Source organism: Fukomys damarensis, unplaced genomic scaffold (genome assembly GCF_012274545.1).
Source record: "Fukomys damarensis isolate Sample0158 unplaced genomic scaffold, DMR_v1.0_HiC HiC_scaffold_21, whole genome shotgun sequence".
Taxonomy (NCBI): Eukaryota; Metazoa; Chordata; class Mammalia; order Rodentia; family Bathyergidae; genus Fukomys; species Fukomys damarensis.
The window spans coordinates 15,554,848-15,577,446 of record NW_022900933.1 but is presented as its reverse complement, the minus strand read 5'-3'; the positions used below and the strand labels follow the sequence as shown (position 1 = coordinate 15,577,446).

General features: G+C 35.2%; 1 protein-coding gene across 4 annotated transcripts in view; it reads right to left on the bottom strand.

Moving 5' to 3' along the window:
* Rbm25 (RNA binding motif protein 25) overlaps positions 1-22,599 on the bottom strand; it is a 65,971-nt gene that overhangs the window by 23,075 nt on the left and 20,297 nt on the right. For all 4 annotated transcript variants that reach the window (XM_033766685.1, XM_033766684.1, XM_010645425.3 and 1 more), the window contains 7 exons: positions 18,857-18,906; positions 16,301-16,468; positions 10,850-10,907; positions 8,727-8,887; positions 4,519-4,704; positions 3,643-3,696; positions 3,326-3,409 (listed from right to left, as the gene is read on the bottom strand). In XM_033766685.1, coding sequence (XP_033622576.1) covers positions 3,326-3,409; positions 3,643-3,696; positions 4,519-4,704; positions 8,727-8,887; positions 10,850-10,907; positions 16,301-16,468; positions 18,857-18,906 — 761 coding nt within the window. The remainder of the gene's footprint in view (positions 1-3,325; positions 3,410-3,642; positions 3,697-4,518; positions 4,705-8,726; positions 8,888-10,849; positions 10,908-16,300; positions 16,469-18,856; positions 18,907-22,599) is intronic.

The window sequence follows — 22,599 nt, the reverse complement described above, 5'->3', positions numbered from 1 at the left end:
TTCTGTAGCTCCAGTATTCAGCTTCTTCTTGACACAATACCCAATATTGGAAACAAAATCATTAAACCACTGGTATTTTAATATTAAATACCTGTGGTTTTAAGTGAAAAATTAAACTGAGGCAATTACAAGATTAGATCTTTATGCAAAACCATATGCTCTACGTAGACCAGGAATCTCCAATCTTGGATGTTGAACTATTGTGTCAAGTGTGGCTGGCCACTTAATGACTATACAGGAATTTAAATGACCATAAGGAATGTGGTGGTTCATAATAAGTTCTAGAAATACAATTACTTAGCTAAAACTTCTGCCCATTAGGAATCAGTGGCACTACCAATTACAACCCAGACTTCCCACTATCTAAGGTTAGAAGGGCTTCAAAGGGGAGGAGTAGGAGATGCAAGTCACTGTAATGCAACCAATCTTCTGCACTCTGGTTTGTCCACCCCTCCAAAGAAACAAACTAAATGCAGTCAAGATCCGCCTTTCTCATCTACAAAATTATTTATTCCCACCATTACAAGATGGACAGCCCACCATATACAAAAACTTTGAAAGTTTCATTTCAACCAAAATGTACATAATTTTATTACTTTCACTTAAAATATTTAAAAATATATCAATGCTCATTATGTCTGCAACACAGTAAAAATATATATTTACAATGATAAATCCATCCTTGGAAGGAACGATTGTGTATTAACTTACAGATGTTGTGCTAGGACATGGATCGCCAACACTGGATTAACCTTGCCTACAAGCTATGTTTCTGGGAGGAAGAGCAAGTACATGGTTCACAAATAACCAAATAACAAAGTCAGACCAAGTTTGTACCCTGAAAGATTACCAGTGTATCACAAGGTTCTATGCAAACTCAGAAGGAGGAAAAAATAACCAAACAGATTTAAAAAATAAAAACAAAAACAAAAAACCCAAATTTACCCTTTGGTTCCGTATTTAGTTTCAGCAAAGTGAAATTTATTAATTGCAACAATAAATGTTCATTTTTCTTTTCTCAGTCATGTAAAGCATTTAAAACAACTTTAAAAAGCAGTCTTACCTGTTAGATACTCTTTTTCCCTTGTTCATGGACCAGAGAGAACTGATAGAGGATTATGAAAAAGAAGCTAATGTATGAGACAGCAATATATTCAGCTGCAGTGCCAGCCTAAATCGAAGTAGAATGCAGGCAGAGGCAATACTGAATACATTGAAATTATAAAAGGAAGAGATAAGAAATGGTAGAATGGAGAGAAACTAAAAGCTATGAAAGGGGCAAAATCTCATTTCTGAAACAGTTCTAATGGAATATAAAAATTTATACTGTAAACTGAGGCTATATTACATAGAACTTACCTCAATGTCATACACATAAAGCCATTTTATTTCTGAAATAATAGATACTTACAGATTATTTTAGTTGTTCCAATACTAATTTCTTTTGTACAATTTCTCAACTTTTTATTCTCAAGCTTATTCACTGCACTATTTATTCAATTATGTAAAATAAGTGTTTCGGAACTCATTTCAAAAGTCTAGCTCTAAATAAATGAAGTGAGTGAATCTATATACTGAATGTTTCTAAGTTATATATATGCTATGAGTGTGCACACAGGTAGATATACTATACAGCATATATATGGAACATTTTAAAAGATTGGAAAAAGAAGTGAGTCTAAAATGTAAGATAGCAATGAAGAGGAAAGGAAAGATAAAAAAATTATAAATCTTACCTTATTCTCTCTTCAGACTCATCCGTGCTGTAAATGGACGCCCCCTGCCACGCTGATACCCTGACAGTCTGTGGTTATTTAATAAACTCATACCAAAACATGCAAAGGTTCACTGAGCTCATTTCTTGTTACTGAAGTTTCAAATATCCACCCTTTACCCACACCACCCATTGAAAACTGGATTTTGCTGTTGTTTTTGTTTCTTACTTTTAAAACACATTTTGGAAATTCAAAACATTCCCACAATGAAATAATACTAAGCCAGTGAAAGTGTGAGACATTCATACAATTCTAAAGCTAATATCTTTTGAATTATTTTTTTTAACCACAAGGTTTCTTCATAATTTACCAATAACATTATAAGGTTTAACAAATTAAACAAAGAGGGTAAACCACACACACAACTGTATACCATTTTTAAGCTTACTCAGCCCTAAATTTGAGTACTGAACTTCACCAAAAATATTTCTCTAATATGAATTCCCATAGACCAACATTTTAACACTCAAAATTTGGGGAAGAGTTACATTTGTGCTTTTCAACATGTGTAATTTCTCAGAAGGCACTGAGTATTTGAGCCTTAAGTGTTCAGCACCACTGATTCTTCAGTATTATCAACTTGGGGTTTTGAAACCAATAGGAAAAAAATAAGATTGACTTAAAAAAAAATGAACACTTAACAGTTCACTAAGTTAAAGATCTCTCAGTCTATGACTAAGAACCAGTAACATGTTATTACCTCTAACAACAAAATACATTTCATGCAGTGTTTGCATTTCACCATCCATAAGCATCACCTTCAACACCAGCGAACATTCACAGATGCACCGTCATTGAGAGAAGCTTTAAATAGGCAAAACTCGTGAGTGGGATTTACTACACATCAATACTCATTTCCAAGCCAGTTACCCCTTTGCATATTTTTCTGAGGGGGCATCCATAAATATAATAAAAAACAGAAGCTCATACTTACATCCTATTCCTTGTTACTTTCCAAGCTGACAGTTTCATCTTGCATTAGTCACCATATGATCTCTATCATAATGGTGGGGGGTCAATGAATAGATTAGCTTTATGGGAATTTACAGTTCTTCCATGCATCTAAAATTTGGTAAGTCTGGTAACCACTGAGCTTTTTAAAAATCTCCCCCACTCAACTTAAATCTATACAAATATAAATCTTAAATTTTAATCTCGGCTTTAGAGTTTTTCCTAAGATTAAGTTAAATAACTGTCCCCATAAGTGCACTACACTATATGTATGTTATCCTGCTGCCCCCTTGAATCTACTCTAAATCTGACCTTGATTTTTAAATTGAACTCTAAAAAATTAGATTTTACTCATATTAAAGTGAGATGACAGCAGAGTAGTCAGTAATTGAAAAAACTAAGCATAGAGTGTCAAGGACCACTTTAATATGGTGCTAATCTTCTGGGGGGTTTTTTGTTTGTTTTTACCTAAATATCAATTAAACCTACAAAAGGTACTTAAAATTATATTCTAATGTAAGGTTGATTTTCTTGTCTGTTTGCTCTGGATTCTGTAAAAAGTCTAGATTGGTATTAAGTGAAAAAAACAAGAATACTACCTTGTGTGTGTCTCTGAATTTGCTGATCTCTCGAGATATCAGGTCTCTTTTGTCTTCTTCCATTTCTATAGCATTTATATCCTCCTAAAAGACAAGGGGAACATGAGATAATGAATAAAGATCAATCTACATACCTCAATATAAGAAGTTACAGGTTAAATATTTTGTATAAGTCTTACAAAAGATAAATTAAAACATATATGGTAACAAATCTAACATCCTGAAGTTAAAAAATGAAAAATTAGATGTACAAAAATCACAGATATGACAGGTTAGCATTAAACAAAGATACTGTCAAAGCCTATGTTTAAACGAACCTTAGCGATGAGCGGATAAGGGATCAATGGGGCCACTGGAAATCTGCGGAAAATCTGCGGAAAAATCCAGAAAGGTTTTTAAAAAACAGAGCTCAAACTACTCTGTATTCAATGCCCTCTATATTTATACGGTAAACATCACAGTACTTGGAATATTTTGATTGCACATAACTTGCCATTAAAAGCTATTTCATTCTATGTAAAACTCCTATCACCCACCACCTCTTCTCCCTCTACACCCCCAAACAATGAAATAAGAAGGGTCTCATTGTGGCAAGGCTTTCTCTTCAATCTGTTCTAAGACAGAAGAAACACTGCAACAAAATTTGCCTATAAATCTTGCAAAAGAACAGATTTTTTTAAAAATGTTCTCCTCTCAACTCATAGTAAACAAATGCTTTGTTTTTTTCCTTTTCCATTAATGGGGAAAGAAGAATAAATTATACAGCCTTCAATTACCCTATACATGACTGACCCTACCAATTATGCTTCAATAGAGTGCACTTCAACTAGACAGGCTTTTATAAACACAAGAAGATCAAGCCAAGTAATAAAAATATATTTGGGCACTAAGAAAACGAAGATAGCCCACAAAGGCAATGAAAGTAATCATACCTATAAATATTTTTCAGTATATTTTCATGGCATACAAAATTCATGCCATGTATATTTGTTATATTTTAAAAGAACACTTTTTTTAACTTTTCTAAGTATAGTCAAAAGAAATGAATGCAAGGGAAGCAACCATTTCTTTCAATTTGGATAATGCTATGAATCCTAGCCATTGTTTTCTCAAGAGTTAAAATGCAAAATCAAAGCACAAGAGTGACATCATAAAAATAACTGTAGATATGACTGTGATGTCAGAACACATACGTCCTCCTTCTTTTCCTTTTTCTTCTTCCTGGGATGAGAGTCAGACTCTTGTGAGGGGGCATTTAGCTCACTGGAGTATTCACGTATTAAAACTTCAATGGCCCCCTTAATCATCTGATCTCTTCTTTTTGTCTCTTCATCTAATGCTTCTTCATCATCATTAGTGACAGTTTCCGGCCTGGCATTCTTAAATTCAAGGGGAAAGAAAAAAAATCAATTATAAAGTCCTTTAAAAATAAGAATTAATAAAAATGTATTCTCTCAAAATCATCTCTATAGTCTTACTAAACAGCTCGTTTTACTGATAGTTATACATATAAAATAGACAAATGCATGAATAAACAAAAAACTGGATAGCAATATAAACCAAAATACAAGCAGAAAAGTTAAGAATTGAAATGCTTCTTTTTACCCCTCTGCTTTTATAATGTAGGAAATGCCATTTTACAGAAACCATTCAAACTACGAAAAAAAAATCAACTCTAAATACTACAGAAGTCTTCTTCCCCATGACATGTTCATGGAACACTTAAAAGAAAAAAACCACACATATAATTCATGTCATGCTTGTCACAAATAATTGTTGTGCTCCATGGATGATCATTTAACAGAAAAGATCCGATTAACTTTTTGTCTCTCTGGGGAAAAAAACTGTTATTCAATGCTGCTATTCTTGTTTTTCAATCACAAACCACTTCTTCACCATGCAATAAACTAAAATCCAAGCAGATTAAAGATCTAAATATTAAAAGAGTCACTAAATTTGCTGGAAGATAAGTTACGTAGAACTCTTGAAGACATTGGCATAGAAAAAGACTTTATGAACAAAGCCTCAGTAGCCGGGAACTAGCAGAAAGAACTGGGATCTCATCTTATTAAGAAGCTTCTGTACCACAAAAGAAACCATCAACAGAACTAAGACAACCTACAATATGGGAAAAAATTTTACCAGCTGCTCCTCAAAGGACTATTATCTAGAATATATAAAGAACTCAAAAAAAAAATCAGCCCTCCCAATATAAAGACCCGATTCAAAAATGGGCATCTGAAATGAACAGACATTTCGCAGACAAAGAAGTAAAAGCAGCAACTAAATATATGAAAACATGTTCTACATCACTGGTCATTCGAAAGATGCAAAAGAAAACAACACTGAGATTCCACCTCAACCCACAAAGAATAGCTGCTATCAAGAAATCAATAACAAATGTTGGTGGGGTTGTGGGGAGAAAGGAAGCCTTCTCCATTGTTGGTGGGAGTGCAGACTGGTGCAACCACTATGGAAATCAATATGGAGATACCTCAAAGAACTAGAATTAGAGGTTCCATTTGACCCAGCTATCCCTCTGCTAGGTATCTTTCCAAAAGAATTAAAAGAATCATACCACAGTGATATATGTACACCTATATTTATAGAGGCACAGTTTGTAATAGCTAAAACTTGGAAACAGCCCATTTGCCCATCAGTTGGAGACTGGATAAAGAAAATGTAGTTTTTCTATAAAATGGACTACTACTCAGCCATAAAGAATGAGAAATTAGGGCTGGGGATTTAGCTCAGCGGTTCAGTGGCCTGCCTTGCAAGAGCAAGGACCCAAGTTCAATCCCCAGTACCAAAAAACAAAAAAAGAAAAAAAAGAATGAGAAATTAGAGTCATTCATAGGAAAATGGATACATATTAAGGATATACTAAGTAAAATAAATATGTCACACAAGTGTTAAATACCGAATAGTTTCTCTGGTTTGAAAAACTATAATGGTACATAAGATCCTAATGGTATAATTGACAATGTGAAATAGGAAGAAAAGGGCTAAAGGTGTAGGGGAAAGGTAATAAGGGAAAAGAAAAAAAAACAGGAGAAAATGGAAATAGAGTATTTGTAAATAGGGAAGGGAAGGGGGTTGAAGGGAGGGCAGGAGTAAGGGGAAAAAATGAAAACCAAGACCTGTCATGTAAACGTACAAGATCCCAATGATGAATGTAACTGTACTGTATACCTAAAGTATACCAATAAACTCAATGAGAAAAAAACAAAACAACTTGAGAAAAAAAACAAAACAACTTGATTCTCTGTTTTCTCTTCCATTTCCACGACCATAAAACATAGCAAGCAATACTTGAACGTTAAGTCATATAAAAAGTTTACAAAAAGCAAATGTTTACCTTGGGATGTCAATGTGGTTCCTATTTGGTTCTCTTCAGAGGAATGAAAAGCCGCAATACTAAAGCTACTAGCTCTACTAGCTACAAAGTTATCAGATAGCTCTTGTAGGATCAGTCTTTGACACTGACTTCTAGAATTCAAAAGAACCACTTTGGAAACATAAGCAGAGCTCTTTTGGGTTTTTTTTGGTTTTTTTTGGGGGGGTACTGGGGAATCGAGGGTCCTTGTGCTAACAAGGCAGGTGGCGGAACCACTGAGCTAAATCCCCAGCCCAGCAGAGTTGTTTTGAGAAAATGTTGACTCAACTAATTTCTAGGCAAAGATGTGAAGATATAAACAAATGTAAAGTGTAATTCTGGGTAATGGTGATTACATATAGCCACAGAAGTGATTTACTTCATTTTCAGAATTTAAAGCACACCACTTGCAAATACTACAGATTAAAGCAACTTAGAAAGCAATGGTTAAACTCAATGACAGCAAGTCCTAGGGAATTAAGACAAAATTCAATGCTCTGATTCCATGCTTTCTTTTTGAGACAGTCTCCCTCTGTTGCTCATGCTGTGCTCAAATTAGTTAACCTCAATCCTCAGTCCTGGAGTAGATGAGATTTTATATGCTTTCTTTTAAAATTTAAATTGAATTATCAGCCTAAGGAAAATGTGAAGGTTATACTGCAGTTGTTTTAAATTTTAGTAATATGACAGACAACATTGATGATAAATGTAATTTATCCTCCAGAGAAACAGTACTGTATCATTTGGACATAAAGATGGATAATGACAGTAAAAATAACAAGCAAGATAACTGTAACTGTTATTAAATAAATGTTCATTCCATTCTGACTATACATAAGACACTGTCTTAGGTGCTGTGAAGGTACAATCCAGCTCATTGCCCTTTCTATCTGTAATGAGCGACGCAGAGGGGAGAAACATGGGAAGGAAACTCAGTACAAGAGACTATGAGAGACAGTCAGATACAAACAATATATTCTACAAAGCAGACTGACATATAAGATTCTGCTTTACAAAGAAAGATATAATTCTGCCTGAAAGTAGGATAAAGTGCTATACAAAAGAAGGAACATGTTAATTATAATTAGAATGGGTAGAATTTCAATAGAGAACTTGGATGCACAACAAAGACCTGGAATATAAGCAAAATACAAAGTGAGGGAAAGTAGTGGGCTGCTACATGAAGGGAGAAGGGAGGAAGAAGCCATGACTAGAAAAACAAATCAAAATGCTAACAGTGGTTATTTGTGATGACAGGTATGGGTGTTAGTTTTTTTAATACTATAATTTCATTTTTTGAGATTTTTTAAGAAGAACATACAATATGTGTATGAAGGAGGGGACAAAAAAGCTATTTCAGTGTGAAAAATTAAAGAAAGCTTGATGAATTCAAAAGGCTATTTTGGTCTGTTTTTTTTTAGGAGAGGAACACCATAAATTTTTGGATCTGTTCAGCTTAAGGTGCCTAAAAGAAACTAGAAAAGGAAAATGAGACATTATGTACTCAGATTTAAACTATGTTTTGCTTTGGTAACAATGTATACCTTATAACAGAGCACATAAAAATTTTCTTTATCCTTTATCTTCACTTAAGATAGTCTGAATAAAGCCACCCAGCTAAGTAAAGTAATAATAATTATTTCCATTCATTTTGGAATCTGTGTACTTCTAAATAAAAGGGAAACTAATAAAAATTGTGTAGGTTGAAATACATTTTGTACTTATTTAAAAAGCTGTCTTAATGAATTAGGTCTGTTTGGAATAGTCCATACCAGTGTTTTCTCTGGCAAGTTAACCATCCAGGCTCCCTTACTACCTACATCCCAATCTCAAACAAGTAAACCAACAGTTATCCACTGACTGTGGGTAGGTAAGATTTATTTAACTACAAACCATAAAATACCGTCCTATATTTAAGCCACAGCACATTTTATGGTGATGATAATCTTGTGAAACTTCATATTAGATTCATTAATAATAGAAAGTATTTACATTGAAATAGTACAGCTGAATCAGAAAACATACCCCATTAGAAGCTTTCTTCTTTGCTTTCCATTCATCCAATTGTGCCTTTGTTTTGGCATCAACTTTAACAAGCAACTTCTTCTCTCCTATCTGCAGGTCATGTAATAATCTGAGTGCACGGAGGGTAGATTCAGGCTCCTTATACTCACAGAATCCAAAGGCTATTAACAGATGCAAAGAATTAGTGAGTATCAATGCAATTATGTAAGATTTTTTAAAGTGTGAAGAACCAAAAAGAGATACTTGACAGGAAAGATTAAGTATCTTTCAGCCTTTAAGTTAAGTATGCATTAGTAAACCTAAAAACAAAAGACTAATAAGCCAATTACAATGAGTACATCAAATGTCTATATAGTGATTTTGAAAATAATTTCCCACTACAAGAAACCAGAGTTCCTAAAAGAAATGACTGATTCCAAGACTGGAGCAAAAAAACCAGATGATCTTGAAACATCTATAGCAGATAATAAAAAGGCAGGAACAGTATCAAAACCACTGGATAGGCAATTTGCAGAGGCAATGTAAATCAACCTAAGCTTTAAAGTAATGACAACTATAGTGAACCCATACTAAATACAAGAACAATGAATATTCTTCAGTTCTAAATTAAAAGAGCAGAAAAGGCAAAACAAAAAAAAAATCAATCACTGCTAGAGAAGGCTGAGGACACCAGACCATTTTTCCCAGAAATAGAGCCGTTTATCCTATCTTTTTCTATATCAATTAGGAAAAAGATAAATAGTAGACAGTAGGGAGAACTTCTTCGTATACAAGCACTATACTGATAAATGAAGACTTTTTTTTTTTTTTGAGACAGGGTCTCACTATGTAGTTGAGGCTGAGGCAGGAGGATCACTGTGAGTTCGAGACCAGTCTGGGCTATATAGTGAGTTCTAGGTCAGTCTCAACTACATAGTGAGACCCTGTCTCAAAAAACCAAAAAAAAAAAGAGAGAGAGAACCTGAAACAACATTTAAAAACTTTACATTTTGGGGCTAGGGATTTAGCTCAGTGGTGCCACCACCTGCCTTGCAAACAGAAGAAGTTTAATCCCAGGTATCAAAAAAACCCACAAAAAACCTTTACATTTGAAGCTAGACACAGTATTGTAAGCCTGTGATCCCAGCTACTCAGTAGGCTTATGCACATTCCAGACAAGCTTACGTAACTTGGCAAGATGCTATCTTAAAAAGGAAGAAGAGCCAATGATGTAACCCATTAGAGCACTTGCCTACCATGCATGAAAACCTTGGTTCAGCTGCCAGTATCACTTGTCCTTCCACCCCACATTTGAAGCAAGTTAGTATTTGCACAGTGATTGGTATTTAATAATACTAAGTAAAATAGTTAATTCTTTTCAGGTCTTATTTATTTAAGTTTTTTGAGACAGGGTCTTGCTAGGTAGTTAAGGCTAGCCTTGAACTCACTATGTAGTCCAGGTTGGCCTTGAAATCTCGGTAATCTTTCTGCCTCAGCCTCCCAAGTGCTGGGATTACAGGCGTGCACCACCATCCCTGGCTTCTTTTTAGGTTTTATAGTAATATTTTATCCAACAGGTATTTCTGCAAGTAACTATGAAAAATACAGTTTCTTTTTAAGAGAAAAGACCACCTACCACCTGGGCCAAGGATTTTGCTGAGTGGTTCCACCACCTGCCTGGCAAACACAGGGACCAGAGTTCAATCCCCGGTACCAAAAAAAAAAAAAAAAGTAAAAAAGGCCACCTGATCATCATCTCCCCCCCATTCCTCCCTAAATTCTAATAGTGCCAACATTTTTGGTGGTGGTGGTGCTAGATATTGACATCCCCAAGGCAGTGCACATGCTAAACATTAACTCTATCACTGAGCTACAACCCTAGCCCTGTTTCATCTTCATTACACAGAACTTATTCCAGATAAAAAGGGTTATTTTAAAGTATAACAAACCCGTCAGTCTGAATTTTTTAAAATTTTTTCTCTTCTACTTCCTTCCTATTCTACTTTTCCAATTGCTGATCTCAAAATTCAGCTAACATCTTCTTAATTGCCTTTTAATCCCATTCTACCAAGGACAATGGAAGTAAAACGTAAAACAGTAATTATACAGGTAAAAGTGATCTAAACAAGAAAAAGATATCTTACCTTGAAGTTTTCCAGAAGCACCTTGTACTCTCTTCCAGCTCAAAACCAAACCACATTTCTTAAAAAGAAAAAAACAAAACAAAACATAATTTTGATGCAAGTAAGAGCACAATCATAAGGGGGGAAAAAGCATGGAAGTAAAAATTAAGAGCATACCAGCAACCAAGGTTGTTACAATTATCTCAGTTCCCACAACTTTATTACATGAAATATAGAAATTATTTTAATGTTAAGTTCTGAATCTTAAGAAAATTCTGTTTTAATAATAAATTAGAAATTTTGCAACGTAACTTACCCTACCAAATTAGATAGAAACCAACTGTTCCTCAAGTGCTCAAATGTGCCTAGAATGATTAAATCCAAATAAACTGAGTCCATCAATACTATTTTAAAACTATACATCATATATACTGGCACATTTGAAAAATGCTTGATCTTATGTACAAAAATATCATGACAAGAAATTGATAATACACAGAGATTTTAACTATAAAAGAAAAACACCATGTAAATACTAATCAGAAATATCCCAGATGTGGGAGTATAGCTCTGTGAAAAAGTCCATGAAAAGTGCAATTCCCAATATCCCTCAAATATAGAAAACAAACTCCAAAATGTAAAGAGTAGAAAGCGGGGAGGGGGAAAAGGAAAGAGGAAAAAGGGAAAAGGAAAAAGAAAACAGAAGGAGGGGTCCGGGGATTTAGCTCAGTGGTTCCAGTGCCTGCTTTGCAAGCACAAGGAACTGAGTTCAATCTCTGGGACCAAAAAACAAAACAAACAAACAAAAACAGAGAACAGAAGGAAAAAATGGAAACAAAGCTATTGTAAATAAGGCAGGGAAGAGTTGAAGGTAGGAAGGGGAAAGAGGAAAAAGAATGAAAATATATCATGTACAGGTCCAAATTCCATATGTGATCAATGTTATCATTATGTAGATCTAAAATGTACCAATAAAGTTAATTTTTAAAAATAGAAAATATATGCATAAGAAGTGCTGAAAAAAAAAGTAAAGGGGACAAGTTATTTGAAGAGTAAAAGAGTACTACATTTTGAAATGAAACAAACTTTGAAAGAAAAAATTTTTATAAATAAAGAGGGGAAGAAAGATTGAAGGGACGGGAAGAAGGTTTGAAAGAAAGGGAGGGGAATCAAAAAAAGAGGAATCAAGATATATTATGTATTTTTCTCCTCCCTCACAGCTGTGCCAGGGGACCTCACAGAGCGCAACCCCTCCTTCTGGCACCAGAGGAATGCTGCGGCAAAAGCAAGAGTTCGACATCCTCCTGACCAACACCTTCTACAAGGTTATTCACAATACCCACTCAAATCAAGCAAAGTTTATTCCTACTTTGAATGATGTAAAATGAAGACAGAGAGCTCCAAAGTAAAGAAGGTGAAACACAAGGAATTAGTGTTTTATGGGTTTCAGTACATTCTTTGCAAGTACTTAAAAGGTAGTAATGTTTTAACTGAAAAAAAATCCAGGAAGCCAAAGAGATATACAGAAAACATTTCCAGGACGATGTCTTTAAAAAGGGATGGAACTAGGGCAGGAATTTAGCTCAGTGGCACTACACCTGCCTGGCAAGTCCTGATTTTGATCCCTGGTACCAAAAAATAAATAAATAAATAAATAAAGATGTAACTACATTTTTGAGAAATACAATGGAAATTTCCTTATAGAAGTCAAGGCCAGTCCTGAAGGCTCTGTCATTACCAGAGGAACTGCTCTCTTCACCGTGGAAACACAGATCCAAAGTGCTATACTGGCTTACAAACTTGGATTGAGACTTAGTCTTCATTACAAGTTACACGAATTTGGCTACAGAGGAGTCTCTTGCCAAGAGATTGATACAGCAGCAGAAATTGCTCCATTTAAAAAATACTATGGCACAAAATATCCTGCTCCAGGTTATTCTGTTCCAGCAACAGTACACAGTATGATAAGAATTGGGAGAAAGACTATGAAAAAGATGCTTTTGAACATACAGTAATACTTTTCATCACTGCCTGTATCTATTATTGCAATAGCTATGACATTTATAATGTACTTAAAATAGAGGGTAAATATATTAAGACATTTAATACTGTCAAGAAGAACAGAGGTAGCACTTATAATCAAACCTGATGCTAGAAATACTCTTGATAATGTATTAATGGTTTTACATATTTTAGGTAAAAGGTGTCCTGTTACTGAGAACTCGAAGGCTACAAGGTGTTGCAAACTTATCTTAAGAGTCACTCAAGAAGATGGAGTAGACATTAATACCTTACAAGGGATTACAGAAGGCATGAAACAAAAAAAGAGGAGCATTACAAGTATTTCGTTTGAGGCTGGGGATTTAGCTCAGTGGTTCAACTGCCTGGTTAGCAAGCAGAGAGTCCCAAGTTTGATCCCTGGTAACAAAAAAACAAAAACAAAAACTCCTCTTGGTGACTAAAGGAGTGGCTGCCTGGAAACATTTATTCCTGTTTTTATTCAATAATGGGACCCCAGTCAGGCATGGTGGTGCATGTCGGTAAAACCAGCACTCAGGAGGCTGAGGCAGGAGGATTGCTGTGAGTTCGAGACCAGCCTGGACTACATAGTGAGTTCCAGGTCAGTCTCAAGTACATTGTGAGACCCTGTCTCAAAAAAAAAGGGCCGAGGATTTAGCTCACCAGTTCTGCCACCTGCCTTGTAAGCGCAAGGACCCGAATTTGATTCCCAGTACCAAAAAAAAAAAATGGACCCCAGTAATTTCCATAGCCTTATGAGAGACATACCCCAATAAATATTAATAACATATTATTGTAATATGTTTACACACTGGTTACCATCAAAAGGCTAAGTTTTCTGTGGGAAACAATAAGGTTTACTTTTTAAATGATGCTCTTGTTACAAAACTAAATTAGGAGACAAGGGTTTCCATATAGCTGTGACACCATTAGAAATTTTTTTTTTTAATTTTATGTGATGTATGTTATATACGTGTCACTTACACTTAGAGATGCTCAGGCACTGAGCAGTCCAGACAATGTCACGCACTTCTTTGATGACATCCCATTAAAGGATAACAAATGAGGTGAGAGCTTTGTTACGGTTGTGTCTAGATGTCCCCCAAAACTTCAAAAAAACCCTAAATGGAGCTTTTTCAAAGATGGGTACATCTAGAATGTGTGAGGCTAGAATTGATTTACAGAGCAATGCTAGGATCAAGGATACTAGTATTAAGAATGTGAGTACTATCCTCCCTAAGTAGCCTGGATAAGATATAAGGGATAGAAAGAACTGTGGACATTCCTTGTTACTTTGCGATCTTCTGCTCGCCATAAGCTGTTTCTCCTCTGTGATGCCCCTGTCACTCTGCCTTGAAGCCAACCAATTGTGAACTAAAATCTTACAAACTATAAGCCAAATAATTTTTTTTCTCTTTTAACTTGGGTGTCATGTATTTTGACTCAGCAATAAGAAAAAAGTAAGACAAGCTTCTTTGTGTACTAGACAGAGATGACAAGACTAAAAAGGCTATTCTAAACTACGATAGACATGTAAATGTGTTTCAAAGGTATCATGATCATAATCATGCTGAAATACTATGTGTGGATCTTGATCTCAAGTTTTCTCTGTAAAACATTTTAATTGTTGTCTGTTAACATTTGGAAGGGATTCAACTTCTTTTTTGTTGTTGTTTTGTTTTGTGGTACTGGGGATTGAACTTGGGCCCTTGTGAGGCAGGCAGCATGGATTCAACTTCTAAAATAACCATGACTGGTAAAAAATAACATTCTTCTGACTATATATTGCAAAATGCTTGATATTCAGATGAGATTATAATATTACGCTCACTGCTCGCTCTGCAATCCTGATGTAAACTGATCTTCTCTTGAGTGTTCAATAATCCAGAAGAGACCAGAACTGGAAAAGGTATCTGGGTTAAGAGGATAGCCAATATTTTGGCCCTCCAAGGTCAATAAGGACCCAGCACATGAGAGAACCTTTTCTGAAGGATCTTACAACTTTGATGAGTCACCCAACCTCCTGAGCAAGGAGACTGCTGGACCCCAGAGGAAAGGAATCAATAAATGTATAGTATTCCAAAAAAAGAGGGTCACCAAAGAGGGAAAAGTCTCCCTTGCTTTCTCAGAAAGCAATATACCAAGCAAGACCATGACCTATCCTGGTGGCTGACATGAACAGAGGAACTGAAAGGCTCTGTACATGGTTCCAAAAGTAATGCCCAAGGAGGCTTAACTGATCTTGATAGTAACATTAATTTTGATTAACACAGCTTTCACTTTAAATTGTTCTTAAATACCCAGCAGTAAAGTATAACAAGATGTATAAAAACAATATAACAGTAATAAAAACTAGACATAAAAAGGGGCTCCAATCACTGACCCCTTCTGGCAGTTTACAGATGACCAATGTTGTGGTTCAGTGAGGCTAAAAAACTACAATGAATCTATAAAAGCTCAGTAAGAACCTTTAAATTCCTTAGCTAAAACTGTCCTTAACCACCAAATTGTCCATCTTCTTATAGCTAAAACTATGGGGCAAAGGTTGGGGATTTAGCTCAGTGGCACTGAGACTGCCTGCAAAGCACAAGGTCCTGAGTTCAATCCCCAGTACCATTAAAACAACAACAAAAAAAAAACAAGCCGGGCGTGGTGATGCACGCCTGTGATCCCAGCACTCGGGAGGCTGAGGCAGGAGTATGGCTGTGAGTTCAAGACCAGCCTGGGCTACATAGTGAGTTCCAGGTCAGTCTCAATTACATAGTGAGACCCTGTCTCAAAAAAAAAAAAACAAACTATGGGACCAGGGATTTAGTTCAGTGGTTCCACTGCCTGCCTCGCAAGCAAAGGACCCAAGTTCATTCCCCGGTACCAAAAAAAACAAAAAACAAAAAACAAAAAAACATAAAGTAAAAAATAAAAAAAGATACAAAGCTAAAACTAGAGAGACTTATTACAAGACATATCAGACTTATGGACTAAGACCACTAGGACTAAAGACAAGACTAAGGCTATAAAGACGTATCAACCAAGGTATGATGTCATCCATACACCCTTGCTAATACTGGCCAAGTGGCTATACTTGTAATCTTACTGGTTGATTAGTTTTGACACACATGCTATCCGCCTTGTGATTTTGCTCTTTAAAACTTTCTCAGAGAAGTGGGCTCATTGGTAACCCTTTCAGAACCTCTCCCTGTCTCTCAGGACAGAACCCCTCCTATTCCCCAGTAAATTTTCCAACTCTTGCAAAAATAATAATAATAATAAAAGAAATGCATCAACATGTGCTCACTGATGAATAGGCCAAAGGATCTAAGTGTGTTCAATGTACTACTCCTTTACATTCCCACAGACTTTAAAAATTTTCAGAATAATGATCATTGTCTTATTTCTCCATTTTAAATTTGAAGTACATAAAAGTAAAATTTAATGAATAAGAATTATACTTACAGCTAACAGCTGACGTATAAGCATGTCTGAGGCTTTCTCAGAGATGTTTCCAACAAAAACTGTAGTAGTAGGACCACAATTTTCATCATTTTCTTTAGCCTTTAAACCTGGATGATCCTTTCTTGCTCCCAAATGCTTTCCAACCATGGACACAGTAGGTACCAAGACCTGAGTAAAGACAGACAAAATTTTACCTGATAATTTCCTGTGATATTTAATGTAATAAAGTTAAAGGCCATCAAGTGTAAGGCAGTAAAGATCAAGCTGTAAGGTGAATGTTTAAGTTTTTAAAATTTATTGTACTAAAAGACACATTGCTGTTATCACCTTCAAAATACTACCCCTCAGTTCAACCACACTTCTCCCATTGTTCCTATCACTTTCTGAAGCTTTGCTAGAAGACCTCTCTCATATCTTTATGAAATGTGATTTAAAACAAAACATTAATGATACTGCCAACTGGCATCCAATAGAGAGGTAGGCTTGTAAAAACATTACAGTATATCCTCCCCTACCTTACTCAATGGACCCACTGCTGTGTGACTTCTGGCTCTTCCATAAAGTCAATGGGACCATGAAAGGTAAAGGGTCTAAAAATTGATTTAAGACATTGAGGCCACAACAAGAGCACAACTAAAGAAAGCATGAAAGTATTTCCTGAACTGCTTTTAGAAAGTGGCAAAAATGATAGGCTAAGTGTATTCTAAGTGAAGGTGTATTTAGGGGGGGTAACAGTAATGTTTCTTTTATATCGTAAAAACTTAAACACCCACCATATTTTTAATCACATCTCATATAGCATATTATTAATGCCTCACGTTAAAGCTCTTAAAGCAAATGGCACATTTCAGGAATGCAAATTTTTTCAGACAAATAGGTTTCCACTATTAGATTACCTGTGGAAAAAACTTGAAAAATGTAATAATAACTAACAGTTCTTGGGGGAAAATTTTTAAATGTTTAAAATACCATAAACCATTTATAATTATCAAAAATATCTTAAATAAGAATCAAAATATATTATACAGGGTCAGGGATTTAGCTCAGTGGTTCCAGCACCTGCCTTGCAAGCACAAGGGCCCGACTTTAATCACTGGTGCCAAAAAAAAAAAAAAAAAAAAAAAAAAAAAAGATATATTATGTAAAGGTACAAATCTCCAATGATGATGAATGTCATTATATTGTATACCTAAAAGGTACCAATAAAATTAATTTTTTTAAAAAATCTTTAAAGTTTTTTTACAACTGTTTGTCTATATAAAGGAAATTCCAATTATCCCTGCTAATCCTCTAACAGAATATTCAAGTATCACATACCACCTTTTTCTATTTTGAAATAGGAGGAAGACTATGCATCATATGAATGCTTTCTAAAATTGTCTATGAATGTCCAATTCAAGAAAAGCTGTAATCCCTCTGGGCTGCAAACCAGTTTCTCAGTGGTCCACCTCACAAGAGATTCCAATTTGCCAATGTAGTGTTCCTCTCACTTATACTATGAATAACATTCCCATCCTTTTAAAAAATCCGTTTTAAAAAACAGCTGAAAGGACCCAAGTTCAATCCCCGGTACCAAAAAAAATTTTTTAAATTTAAAAAAACAGCTGAAAATAATCAAATTAACTCTCCCCTATAGCAGAGCTCCAAATGAAGTCTGATAAATATGTCAAAGAAAAATTCTAGCTAAACGTAAGAGGGTTAATATTTATTCATGTGTTACAGTGTATCAGCATTCATAATTAAGATGTTTGGAAGTTTTGATGAATGTGGAGAATTCAAGACACAAGAATGAACAAAGCAGTTATGTACAAAGCCTTGGGCTGGGGATTTAGCTCAGTGGTTCTGTTGCCTGCCTTGCAAGCACAAAGTCCAGAATTTGATCCCCAGTACCAAAAAAAAAGGAAAAATAGCTTGAAAATGGCTAAGCACTAGAGGTGGAAGGAGTAGAAAGCTACTCAACAGAATTACACTTCAAATTTTTATGAGAACCATTGCTACACTTCTTTTAAGAGATCATGCAAGAGCCAGGGATTTAGCTCAGTAGCACCCACATAGCAAGCACAAGATCCTGAGATCAATCCCCGGTACCAAGGGAAAAATAAGTAAATAAAAGAAATAAAAAGAGGAACCACAGCAAATTTCTTGATGAAAATTGAAATAAAAGTTTCCTTGTAAAAAAAATTAAAAGAAAAAAAATCATAAAACTACTTTGAAAGCATTATCTTAGCACAATTACATATATGCATAGCTGAATAAAAAAAATTAAATTAAGCAGGACCGTGGATTTAACTCAGTGGGACTTAGCTCAGTGGTGCTGCACCTGCCTCACAAGCATAAGGTCCTGAGTTCTATCCCCAGTACCACCCCGCCAAAAAAACCATTTAAATTGAGCAGTACAATATTTATGGATACTCCTTTTGCTAATGTTTTAAATACTTATCACAGATAACTTAACCTAAATACTTCTAAATAAGTTGTCCAAGTTTACAAAGTTTTTTAGCTTTAAAAGTACTTCTACTACCATAAGTCCCAATTCTTTCTTTAAATTATACTTACAGTCGGAGCAGGAGCCATAATGCTCATTGGTACAGGAATCATTGGGGTCCCTAGGAAAATAAAAAAAAGAAAATGTGGCAAAAGAACATTATCACACATCATCACACTATATTATATCAATTACATGGATTATAGGTATCCTAATAGTAAATATAAATAAAATATAGAATTAACCACTTAACAGTTTACTCCGAGTATCACTCAAGCACCACGTTTATGTATTGGCTATCCTCAGTATGGTTTGGGGAGGTGTCAATTCAATTAATTGATTCTTGCATTGAATAAATTTGATAAAATTGTCATTTTTGTATTTCCTGTTATCATAAAAATTAACCAAAAACATAGTTTTGTCATCCTTTATTTAAATAATTGCACTAGGGGATTTAGCTCAGTGGTTCCACCACCTGCCTCACAAGTGCAAGGTTTCAAATTCGATTCCCAGTACCCTCCTCCAAAAAAAGCTACAATTGTGGTTTAATCTTAAATAATTGCACTAATGAAAACGAGGTATGAATGAGTATTTTTCTTTAAAAAAAGGTTCTAACAGATCAGTCTTCATCAACTAAATAAACTATTCTGAAAAGAAAACGGCTGTTATAACATGCTTTTATTTAAGGAGTAAAAAGTTCCTAGAGTTCAGTTCATGTTCATCTAGTTCCCTGGTCCCTAAAGTGAGCACCTTTCACAAACACTTCTCTGGAAGACTGAAATACTGACTATGCCCAAAGAAGGGTGTAAGCAGTACAGGCTGTAAAGAGTTAACCCCACAATTGGCTTGTTTATAGAAGTAAATCCAGCTGAAGCCTACACGCCAAGGTCAGAGTAACTCCCACCCACATTCCATTCCTACAATTAAAACTTTCTGAACTAAAAGGACAATTTCTAATTACAATCATATATTTTGTCTATTCTGTTCCTAATTCAAGAATGATTTTATTGTCTTGTCTTTTAAAAGCCTCACCTATATTAATTTCCATAAAAACCACACAACTGTGCATTTTTTCATGTAGTCCTGCTCTTGCCTTTACCCCAGTTGATTACCAATAAAAATCGGTGTCTTGGACTGGCCAACACCTCTGTCAGTTACACTGGCATTGGTTATCCTAGTGCCCTGCTTTCTGTCTCTTTTAGTTTTTTTTTTTTTTCCCCTCAAGCTTGTGTGGTACACTTAACAGGAGGCCGGAACCTATTACAGAGGTTCCCAGGAATGTTTCAGGGGTTTTCAGTACATAACAATTATGGATGAACAATGGTGTCAATTCATCTTTTGAAATTAAAAACACACCCCTGGCCCTATGCTTCTTGATTGGGAAGTCGATACCATTTACATTGAGAGTTGTTACTGAAAATCATTGACTTTCGAATTATGAATGAGCCTTGCATCCTTGTAATAAATCCCACTTATTCGTGATGTAAAATTAGTTTGACAGACACTTGGGAATTGACTGGTTATTGTGTTGAGGGTTCTTGCATCTGTGTGTATGAGTTATACCTTTGTGATACCAGGGATCAAACTCGGGTGCTTGCGCTTGCAAGGCAGGCCATCAAACCAGTGAGCTAAATCCCCAGCCCGTTTTTTTGTTTTAGCTCAGTGGTTCAACTGCCTGCCTTGCAAGTGCAAGGAACCAAGTGTGAGCCCCAGTACCAAAAAATAATAATAATAATAACTTTGGTTTGGTATTAGAATAATTGTTAATTGATACCAGGGATCAAACTCGGGTGCTTGCGCTTGCAAGGCAGGCCATCAAACCAGTGAGCTAAATCCCCAGCCCGTTTTTTTGTTTTAGCTCAGTGGTTCAACTGCCTGCCTTGCAAGTGCAAGGAACCAAGTGTGAGCCCCAGTACCAAAAAATAATAATAATAATAACTTTGGTTTGGTATTAGAATAATTGTTAAAAAGTAAAAAAAAAAAAAAAGAAATTAAAAATAAAACAGAAAATAGTGATTTTTTTAAATGTAAAAACATATTGTACAGCCTTATAGTTGGACATGATGATGCATACCTATAATCCCAGCACTTATGGAGGCTAAAGCAGGAAAACTGAAAGTCTGAGACCAGCCTGAGCAATTTACTGAGACCCAGGCTCAAAAAAAAAAGGCAAGAGATATATATCAATGCAAAGATCTGATTCAATACCCAGTATATCAAAAATAAAAACAAAACACTCCATGTTATCAAACATGGTGACCACAGTTAACAATTTATTATAATCTTAAAAACTAATGGAAAACTCGTAAGTGTTTTCAATAAAAAAGGATAAACTAGGGGCCAGGGATTTAGATCAGTGGTGTACTGCCACCTGCCTCGCAAACTCAAGGACTGAGTTCAATCCCCAGTACCAAAAAATAAAGATATAAATTACTTCAATTTAGCCATTCTACAGTACATACAATTTCAAACCATTGACTTGATATATGTAATTTTGTTAAAAATGTAAAAACAAGCCTTTTTTAAATTAAAAACAAGCCAAGTGTGGTGGTACATGCCTGTAATCCCATCTCTTGAGAGACAGGCAATAAGACTGCCACGAGTTTGAGACCAGCCAGTGCTACATAGAGTTCAAGGGCAGCCTGAACTACATAGTAAGACCCTATTTCAAAAAACCAAAAAAAGGGCCAGGGATTTAGCTCAGTGGTTCTGCCATGTGCCTTGCAACACAAGGTCCTGAGTTCGATCACCAGTACCAAACAAATAAATAAATAAGCTATCAAAAAGAACTCAATTTAGAAATCTTGTTATTACTGGTTCTTCCACAGAAAATGAAAATCATGCCAGGCTTGGCTGTGCATGTCTTTAATCCTAGCTACCCAGAAGGATAAGGCAAAAGATCCAAACTCAAACCCAGCCTAGGCATTAGAAAGAACCTGTCTCAAAATAAAATTTGAGAAAAGGCTAGAGATCTAGCTAGTGATATAAGGTATATAGAAAGCCCTAGTTTCAATCCCCAGTACAATGGAATGGAATAGAATGGAATGGAAAGGAAAGGAACTCAAAGAAAGAGATCAGTTATCTCAGCCACTGTCAGAGGAAACTAATCTCTGAAGCAAGTATGTGCTACTCTGAGTAACTCACTGGGTGAGTTTAAGAGCTGTCAATTGGCTACCTAGTATTGACAACTTTGGGATATCTGTTTTCAACTACATTGCTGAACTTCACTTCAAATTTAGTATCAATTTGAAATAATTCTCCATCTAAAACTAGTAATAGTAATAGTAAATTCTCAAGCAACCACTCGGGACCTATTGTCTCTCACAAGCTATTCCTATTTCCCAATAAATTTCTCTACTCTTAAAAAAAGAAAAGAAAGAAATTCTTAAACATTAAACATTATCACTTTATTTTCTAAAAATTTACTTAAAACAAGTTCAGTATTCAAAACGACATTAAGTGTAAATCAAGATTCCTATAAATTGGCCCATATAGTAAATTGTGCAGGGGGAAAATGACTTTGGAATCAAATTTTGTTTTAGTCACTTTACTTATACAGCTTTGGGATAGCACGTTAACCACTGCTTCAGTCTCAATTCTATTAAGATAATCACATCCTCACACTGCCTGTGAAATTATGGCAATTTATATGAATCACTTGTGTACAATGGATATTCATAATTGTACCTAATTGATTTGTATCTCCAGGAATGTAGCTCATTGTTGTAGTGTCTGCCTGGCAAGTGCAGAGTACCTGAGTTCTATTTCCCATATTAAAAAAAAAAAAAAAAAAAAAAAAAACAAAAAGGGAGGG